Source organism: Lepisosteus oculatus, chromosome 7 (genome assembly GCF_040954835.1).
Source record: "Lepisosteus oculatus isolate fLepOcu1 chromosome 7, fLepOcu1.hap2, whole genome shotgun sequence".
Taxonomy (NCBI): Eukaryota; Metazoa; Chordata; class Actinopteri; order Semionotiformes; family Lepisosteidae; genus Lepisosteus; species Lepisosteus oculatus.
In genome coordinates, this window is record NC_090702.1 from 43,742,890 (window position 1) to 43,753,000 (window position 10,111).

The 10,111-nt window shown below is 37.1% G+C and overlaps 1 protein-coding gene across 1 annotated transcript; it reads right to left on the bottom strand.

Moving 5' to 3' along the window:
• Positions 1-600: 600 nt before the first annotated feature.
• Positions 601-8,582, bottom strand: LOC107078017 (uncharacterized). The gene is made up of 8 exons (XM_069192539.1): positions 8,279-8,582; positions 7,699-7,930; positions 5,578-5,675; positions 4,281-4,372; positions 3,920-4,132; positions 3,522-3,655; positions 2,468-2,598; positions 601-859 (listed from the first exon to the last, which is right to left on the bottom strand). The coding sequence occupies exons 1-8, from the start codon at positions 8,301-8,303 to the stop codon at positions 618-620; spliced, it is 1,167 nt and encodes a 388-aa protein (XP_069048640.1). The 5' UTR covers positions 8,304-8,582; the 3' UTR covers positions 601-617.
• Positions 8,583-10,111: the final 1,529 nt, after the last annotated feature.

The window sequence follows — 10,111 nt, forward strand, 5'->3', positions numbered from 1 at the left end:
AGTTTTGTTCCAGAGACCATCAGGCTTGCAAACAATGAATGTAAAGACATTTTATCACTATGATCTCTATTGGATAGGGACCCTCTATCTAAATGTGCATGTACTTTAATATCTTCTTATATATTGCACACTGTTCCTTTCAATCACTTCTATGGCCCATTGGCTGTTTTTATCTATGTACTGTTTATACTTTTTTTTTGTCAGAAATGTTTTTTTGTCATGTATTGCATGTTGCACTGCTTGCTGCTTAAATGGGATGAATAAAATATTTTCAATTGAATTGATTTATAGTGAACTTATTTAGAAATGCCTCTGTTCTGTCCAGACCTCCTTGCAAAAAGCTCCATTGCTTAGCATTCCAATCTAAGCGTTTCTCTGGCTCACATGGGCTCTTAAAATCAAATAATATTTATTTAGTGTTCAACATGTCATTGCTTAAGCACATAAAAACGTCTTCAAATAACTCAATCTCTCATTCATTCTCATAAGCATAAATTCACGAACTGGGGAGTCAAATGCGAATGGAAACCCATTGCACAGGTGGTGACACCTGTATGCCTACATACATACTGGTTAGAAACATACAGTGTAAGCCATAAGGATTGCTAGCTTTTTATTTATTGCAGTTTTTTTGTACCCCTGTGTCCGTGCCTCAGGTTAGACCAGAGGTACTGGGTGGGTTCCGAAATACTGCTGTTGACTGTCCAGAGGGACTTCTGTCCATATCTGAAGTGTCCAGCTCCTGGTGCCGTTACAGTGGGGGTCGTCTCTTGCAGAGCAGAGAGAGAGAGAGGCTCCCAGGTCCCGCAGTTTGAGTGCTTAATTTCCCTGGAAATAGGGCAGAGCTCATGGAGTGGACCTGGAGAACAAACACACACACCCTCAACTTAATAATGAGGTGTGTGAAGCACGGCAACATCTGGTAAAATCTGTCAGTGCAGCACGGAATGACATTGACCTCAATTAACATCAATCAGCGCAGAACTTGTTTCTATCCTTTCTGGCACAGGAGCTTAAACTATGGACAATCCATCTTGTACAAATCTTGATGATTCAACATTACATGATATGTATTTTTTTTAGCACAAACCCCTCCACATGGCCCTTTGCCTTAGGTGATGAATAGTTCCTGTTTCAAAGCACTTTCTGTTCACTTAAAGTACAAATCGTACATTGTCATTTTTGTTATTTCTCGTGGAGTTCAGTATTTAATGCTGGAAGGGAAATCCATTAATTGAATTGTTTAAAATCAATCAAGTAATTGACAGTGGTGTTTTTTTTTATTATGGTTTTAGGATTGTGTATGTATTAGGTAAAATATCCCTATTTTAGTTACGTTATTTCTTATACGGTTATGCAATGTGTGGTGTTCACCAGTGACTGTGCTGTATATGCTATTGTATGAAAGACATTTACATACAGTACCAGAGGAACTCTGATTAAATTTTATCTTGACATGATGTAATAAAGATATGGCTGAAAATAAATATTTTATGTTGAAATATTGTGATACCTCCATTAATGGTTCGTTTTTATAAACACTTGGTAGTATAAAGCAGAATGTTGAGCATGAAGCTAAATTTTCAGAACAAGATTAAACTGAATACTCAAGACCCCATCATTCTTTGCAGTTGCTGGCAATCAATACCTTATAGGCTCAGACAATCTGTGGGTGACTTGCTTACACATTTGGACTGACTGCTGCTTTGAGGGTTTTGGAACGAGCAGACTGGGAGGTCTGGACTCTAAAAAGTTTAAATAGTTATACAGCCAGCAGCACTAACATTAACAGCAAGCATTCGCCCCACAAAACACACACAGGCAGCTGGCTTGACTTGCTATCAATCATTTGCAGATGACTGTGGTAACTTAACAGTGACAGTGCCCACCTGTTGTTTAGAAATGTACTACATACTGTAGATGACACTGCCATTAACTGCTGAAATATAGTATTGGAGCCCCTTACTTGTCACAGAATCTAGGCAGCAGATGTTACATTTGTTTGTACATAAAATTGAAGTGTGTGATGCCTACTGGATATTTTATCCACCACCTAAGAGTACTTTATATTAAAATATTAACATTTGTGTGCTCTGTATTTTTAAAATATAAATATATATTTAAAATATAGTTCAGGTGGGTAGCTGAGTCAGCATGCGTAGGCTGCAAAGGAACAAGTAATAGGTTTATTCCATGCTGAAAAAAAGAAGAAAGAAAACACAAAGTTTCGGCCGTGGAGCCTTCTTCAGGTGTGAGAAAGACTTACTGTCTTACAGATTGTCTTTCTCACACCTGAAGAAGGCTCCACGGCCGAAACTTTGTGTTTTCTTTCTTCTTTTTTTTCAGCATGGAATAAACCTATTACTTGTTCCTATCTAAAATATAAATGACCTATTCCCATGACTGGTGAGACAACTGCTATAATTATGATTTTTTTACCTCAACACTAAAGATTTAGAGCCATTACCTTCATGTATATTAGTCACACAGGACCTGCTGTTGGACGTCCTGTTATCTAGCAACTTTGGTAACAGCCTTGGAATGTTTTCATCAGAGTACTCTTGACAGCCAGTATTTGAGTTTGCATTTCTTTGAGACCTGAAATAAAATACATTGATAGTATATTTGTGTTATATTTGCTCAAGTATGCTTAATGTGATTTTACACAATAGCACAAAAATATCTGCTAGATTAGAACTCTTTTTATAAATACATTTCATAGATCCTGCCTTGTGCCCACTGCTTGTCGGGATAGGCTCTGGTTCAAGACCTTGAACTGGATGAAGGGATTTGAAAACTGATGGATATTTTGTAAAAAAAAATCTGAGCATCGTTTCCTAGAGATATTGCTTTACTTTTTCTGAAGAAAGAAAAAGTTTTAATTTGTAAAATGAAAAAAGGAAATGTTTACTTGCTTAGATGATCTCTTTAAAACTTCACAAATGTTAAGAGAATGTGAAAAATGATATACTTGACAAGGCTGTTCAAACTATCTTGCACATTTGGTTTATTGTAGCTATTGATCTAATAATAAATCCAGATATTTTTTTCAAGAGTCTGAGCGAAAAGAGACACAGGTACTGTGTTAAATCTATGGCCCAGTGTGCCTTAGAAAGTAGTACATTGCTAATTATTGAATTACTTTTGATTATTGAAGGTCCGGTTTTGATGAAAATCTTGTTTTCGCAAGTCTTTGTGGGAGTATATTAAAACCACAATAAAGACCACAATTAAAAATATGCTCTAGCAATGCCGACATCATTCCACCTGCTTAATCTTTTAAGTCTTACTTATGTGACACAATAATTAATTTACTTCAATCACAGTCCAATATAAATAGGAGGTAAACACAGAGGTCCCATTTGAATCTGAATTGACCACACTGATTGGTAAAGGTACATCCTTTGGGGAAAAAGCAGAAAATTATGAATGATTTCAAATTACAAAGTACAAAGTTGCAGAAAGTCCCAATTAACACTCAACACTCCATGCTATACACATTCCTTATTCTTAATAAATACCTTTTTGCCTGTTTGCCTGGTCTATGGCACTGCTCTTTCTTCAGACTGTAGGACTTTCTCCAGATTAGTGACGGGTGTTTTCTGCTGTGATTCAGGGGTGGCAATTCATGCCAGTTCTTCAAAGGATCTTTCGTCTGTGAAAGGAATACTATTATTATTTCTTAGCATCCTGCTACTACTCAAGAAAGAGCCAAATCATTTATATATATATAAAAGAATAAAGAAGCAAAACCTTTCATGCGATACAAAACCGCATTTGAAATCAATGACATTTTTGAAAAATCTCATTTTTATTTCCCTACGCCAGTTTAGATAGAACACATGCACAAGCTTCAAAATAATTGATTCCTTTCCATTCCAAATTCGAACTGCTCGGTGAAGGTACATCACTGTTACACCTGCTTCGAGTCGCTTTTGATGAGATATTGCATTGGGCCACAGTTCCCCTTCATGTCAGTGAGGTCAGGGAGAGGATTATTGACTATTATCAGAGACATCTTGTCCTGGTTTGTTTCTGAGATCCTGTGTATCTGTGCGAGATTGTTCCTGTAGTGACCAATTCTTCCATCAAGATTCTGCAGCATTTCGTTGAACCTCCGTTTCTCTAATAACTGCCGAAAAGGAGGCATAAAGGAAAAACAATTTACATGTAGGTACACTTCTTGTAGGTGTTCAAATCATTTTTGCCAACGGCCACTGCCTCCAACAGTAACGAAAAGTACTTTCTTGGATTTCAAATACGGAAGGAGTTGTGCCTACTTTTGCATCTGATGGAAGTTTAGATTCCAATTGCATCAGTTTCAGTTTCGACTGTTCCCTCAACATTTTCCAGGTCTCCTCTGAATTTAAAGCTGTTTAGGAAAGATTAGAAACCTTTGCTAATAAAAAGAAGAAAAGGGGAAAATAACACATCTAGCTCTCCATGCATTCGTCCCTTTACGAAATTACGTTGCTGCTGCTGTTAAGACGAAAGGCAAAAATACTATAATATGAATCATATAACAAGCTACTTCTATCACTTAAACAAGCAGAAATGAGACGGTGTCCTATCATTGATAACACGATAACCACTGTTGTGAAGGACCTCAAACTGAGGAGTCCTTCACAACAGTGGTTTACATGTCGATACGTTCCCCTCTTAGAAACTACCGCTGCTCTTAAAAAGTACGAGGAGCCTCTCTTCCAGGACGAGAGGACACACCGCCACCCTTCTCCCTCCAAGCCGGCGACGACATCACGATACTCTGAAGACGCCACGGTGGCAATGACTTCGCTTACAGATACAAACCTCTCCACGACTAAGGACTGGGAAAAGGCTAATGCACATTAACTGGGACTAATAAAGACAATTTTTCACAATCGACAAATGTAAACGAATTTAAATTTAACGTTGGTTAAAGAAAAACTAGATGACAAATTTCGGATCTCATGTATATTGCCAATAGATGAAAATACGAAAACGTCGAGCTCTGCTAAGAACGAAATTGTCATCCACAATTCAAATCAAATCAAATCAAAGTTTATTTATCAAATGCACAACAATACGGCGTGCAGCAGCAGTTGCTGGCAATGAAATGTTTTTTTTTTTTGCGAGCCCACAAAAATGACAAGAATCACAAAAATCACAAAAATTCACAAACACACAAAAGTCACAAAATTGAGGTTAAATTTTTTAAATTGAATAAAACTCAATGTGAGTAGAGCTGTGTCCATGGTGTATGCAAAATATACATGTAGTGCAGTTATGCTGAATATAGTGAGAATTGTGTGTCCATGTAGCCATTACAGGTGATTTGCTAAGGAGCTACAGGTTGGCTATTTAGCAGTCTTATTGCCTGGAGGTAGAAGCTTTTCCGTAGTCTGTTGGAATTGGCACCGTGAATGGAGCGTGATCATACTGTAAGGTCTGTAGCTCAGAACTGTAATTTAAAGTTAGTAGTTGATTTTTGTGCAAGCACGTTTTGCTTCTTTCTTTAATGTCCGCGACCGATGAGGGGCTTGTAATCTTCTCTGTCGCCGATTGTTAAGCCTGGTACAATTTTGTCTCGACCCTTACCTCTTGCCTTTTCATATATCACCCGTGCTCTAGGGGACATCTTCTCCTCCGAAATAGTGGGCTGTAGATAAGATTCAGCTAAAGTTTTTCCAAAATACCTGCAAAAGAACATATAATTTGAAAACAACCACCGTTCTTGATGTTAACATAAAATCCCTCTACAACAAACTGTATGGATTGTTTGCACTTTAATTGTAATTTAATTGTAATTACTGTGATAGATTTATCAAATGTAAATATCGGAAAACAGCACCGGAAACGTTTTCTGAGTATGCACATTGTTTTATAACAGCCCCATATTGTGCGTGTCATTTTTAGGAGAATATATACAGTATTTATACATGTTCCCATTGAATTAAATATATGAAAAAAACTTAAAAAGACTCGCCTCCTAAATTTGACAAAATCCAAGAACGTAGTTTGTATGATCCATACCGGATCATGAAGAAGAAATCTTGACAGAATACATGAACAATTATGTAGATATTATGTATTTAATGTTATGACGACTTACCTTTAAGACATTGGATACATATATAAAAGCTTAATATAAACTTCGTTTGTAATGATTTATACCATATATCTTAACTAACTATATTAGCAAATTATAGAATGCTACATGATAAGATTCTGACGGCTTTTTTATGATATCACCCTAATAACAATATAGCTTATTGTGATCTTTTTTTACTTGGCAGTCATTAAAAAATGTCTTACTTTCACGAATATTTTCTAAAACATAAGAACATAAACATGAGAAATGAGAGTAGGACATTCGGCTCTTCCAGCTCGGTTGTTATCTAATAAACACGAGGTTCTCTGCTGTTTCTTTGAAGAAGCCAGGGTTTCAGTTTAATAACATGGCTTGTTATATATAGCTTCATCTGCAATTTCCCTCCCGGGATCAATAAAGTATCTATTATATAATCCAAATACTTTTTTGAAATGAAGTGCCTCCTGCTCTTAGTTTTACATTAGATTAATGTAAAACAAATTTACATTTGAAATTCAGTTTTAAAATTCCATTCCTAGCACATTCTATGGATTTATAAAGGAAGAAAATAAGTTTGGAAAACTCCGGAAATTCCCTTTATGTGTTAAGATACAGTTAGAAGTTACATTAAGAAGTTTACACATCAAGTGTCGGCAGATACAACAGACCTTACGAATCAAACTACTTCATTATATATGTCTTCAACCCCAAAATACGTCAATATCGATACTGTAACACAGGTCTCGGTTCTGTGATTGTGGCTTAGCGAATGACAATTTGGAGACTTTTACAGGGACAGTCTCATTGCCCGTTTCATTACAGTGGGACAACGTTTTATCATTTAAAACAAAACTCTAAGAAACTCTTGCGACCTAATTCCAATAACGATTTAGAAGATGAACCTTTTTTTGCGAGTAAGAGCAACGGGAAACAAAACAGCCTGAAACTGTAAGAGGGGAAGGAAAGACATTTAAAGAGAAGTTTCAAGTGATCCCAATTGACAGGAAAGAGCGCCACCTACTGGTTAAATGACGTGACTGCCTGCACGTCATTTAACCAGTAGGTTTTTGGAAGACCCGGACTACAGATGATAAATTTGTGTACTGATTTATTTTTGACTAGCGTTGCTGCGCACAGTATTATATCATAGTCAAGGCTGTATAAAATCGCATTTTAAAATTTGATTTACAGGTATTTCGAATCAGCCTGCATTGTTGCAGTTGGATTCCAGCCTCCTTCTTTCACTGCTTACAGAGATATTAGAGTGAATAAATTCTGCCGTTGAATAACTCTTCCAACGTCTTCAAACAGGGATGTAATTAATTTGTCCCCCCCAAAAAATAGCACCTCTTTGCTACTTCAACGCCAGTGTGCTGTGCCTCTAGAAACTGACTAGATCGGTTTTCCAGGTACTGTTTGGTCGCTTTTACAAAATCTGAGAAATACAAGTGTAACAGCTCACAGGACCTTGTCTGTTAAAATCTTTTATTGTAAAATACCATTTCTAAAATTTTAAAATATCCGTAGATTTGTTAGAATCATACACTGCACCGGTATATGACTGAAAATGTTGCTTATATCAGGAATGAATCACACGTTTACCTGCTGGTCCATTTACTCAGCATTACCTGTGAAGTGCGCGTATATACAGCGGCACGTCCGCCCCAGGTTCTGGGACAGACGGACCTGTTTCTTCCCAGAGTAGATCCGTATTAGCCTCATGGATAGGTTGGAGCCGACCGGTCTTAATTTGAGGAGACAAACGTGGCTGAGGTTGAGGCGCAGTGCTTTTCCATCTTGCCCCACTGCTTTCACTTTGATCTCCATTTTCGGTGAAGTCCCGAGAACCGGGGATTTGGCCTACAAAAGTATTAATTTTCGGAAACTATCAACAACAATGAGTTAAACTACAGCGCCTGCTGCATCATATTTTCTCAATCCGAGAAAACCTAATTTAGGAGATAATGAAAACGCCAGAAAAAGTACCTTGTAAGATTTTATCTTCCAGGGTTCTAATAGAATCTGTATTGTGACTGATAAAAATTGATAAAAGGTAGATTGATAATATATATACTGTAATACAATAGAACCATTCACAGGTAGATAGCGCATACAGAATCATAAAGATAAGGTTCAGATTATATAGAATATGCGCACCTGATCTAAAGTATATGATTATGAACAGCAATAACTCCAAAAACGTCTCACCAGTTACTGCTCCCTCAATGGCCATCTGTCCTTCGTCAGCTTTTTAACACAATTGAACACATCCAACATGAAATGAAAACTGTGGTTAATTTAAAAAGTCCCTAAAGTGCTTTTATTGTTAAGATGACCTTCTTTCTCTCGGATGCTTTTTATAACTTTCTTAAAAATCTTTACAACTGAGCCCTAAAATGTAGTCATCAATTCATAATTTGGTGTGAAAGCAAGGAACTGAAGCAATTTGCAAATAACTCCATCATGGAAAGACAAAGGATATTTTTAAAAGACGTGTGTATAGCAGGCGTGTGTTATTAAGGTACTGTAAACATCTCAGCATGGCAACACAGTGTGGATGAAAGACTCACCCTAGACAACACAGCAACACGAAACAGAGAAGCACAATGACAGTCTTCAGTTGACTTTGGGAAGAGGTCCATAGATATGAAGTTTTATCAATCATTGCGTGGAGCCAAATTGTAGATTTTAGTGTAAGAAGCCCTGAATCAGAAGATCTCAGATTACATGTTTGGCTGTACTCAAGCAATCAATCCCTTTGGGTAACCTGGAGCTAGAATATTCAGTGCTTTATACATGAGTGGGAGAACCTAAAAGTCTACTTTTATTTCACAGGGAGCAAAGTAAATGTACAAAATATACTGAACATTATTATTATTATTATTATTATTATTATTATTAGTTACATATTTTATAGGCACATACTGCAGATGGTGTTTAGGAAAAGTACAAATACTGGAAGATGCACTCTCCTTCAACATTGCAGTGCAGTATCTAAGAAAAAGCAAGAAATACACAGACTTCAAAGACTGTGAAAGAAGAGTCTGTTGACTGGAAATGTCAAAGTTCAAAACGTTGGACTGGTTAGCTGAGAGTACAGCTAAGAGTGGTGTTGCTTAGGGCAAAATAGGGCAATCGTGGCATTGTTTAGCCTATTATTTATTCTTCAAGACAAGTTGAACCAAAGAAGTGCAAAGCAGATTAGATTACAGGTCAGACCAGTGACCATAAAACTGTAAATGGATTCCTCTTACCACACCTACAAACATGCCAGAACTAATGACTTCCTGGCAACCAAAATCAAAGCATTTATCAAAGATCCCTCAGTTGCCTTCTGTGGCACCGGTTTATAATCTTGCAGGATCATTATCAAGGTTATTATTTGGACTCCTGGTAGTGCTAACAAAGGTGTGTGAAGCCTGGATTTGAAAAGGTCACTTATTTCCAACAAAGATTTTACTTGTGGCTAGAATGTACACATACAATGTGCAGAAGAAGTGAAGAGACTGGAATTCAAACTTAAAAAGTAAAGCTGCTTCGGTATCAGCATGTATCTAATCTTCTACTATCTTATATTCTCTTGCAGCTTTATGTGGTGTTGGTGTGGTGGTTAGGGCTGCCAAGTTACAGATGCAGGTCTCCAAGTTAAATTCTTGTCTGGGGCACAGTCTGTGTAGAGTTTGCATGTTGCCTTAGAGTTCATGGGGGTATAATATGGATTTCCACTACACCTCAAAAACATGATGGTAGGTTAATTGCCTGTACTAAACAGCCCGTGAGGTACAGGAATGGGCTGTTTTGTACTTTCTCATTAATCTGTCTTGTTCATTATTTTGATATTCTTTCTTTAAAGAATGCCTTTCCGAGTTCATAGAGGAGGTTTTGATGCCCTCTTCAAACAGACTTCCAGTGCTTTCCGTGTACTTAACACCGGGTTTGTGTATTATGGTCATAAAAAAAGAACATCTCCCACATCACCTGCAATTCTAGAAGCACCGTGGCAACAAGCAGCATGACTCACTGTGAAAGTATTCATTGTTA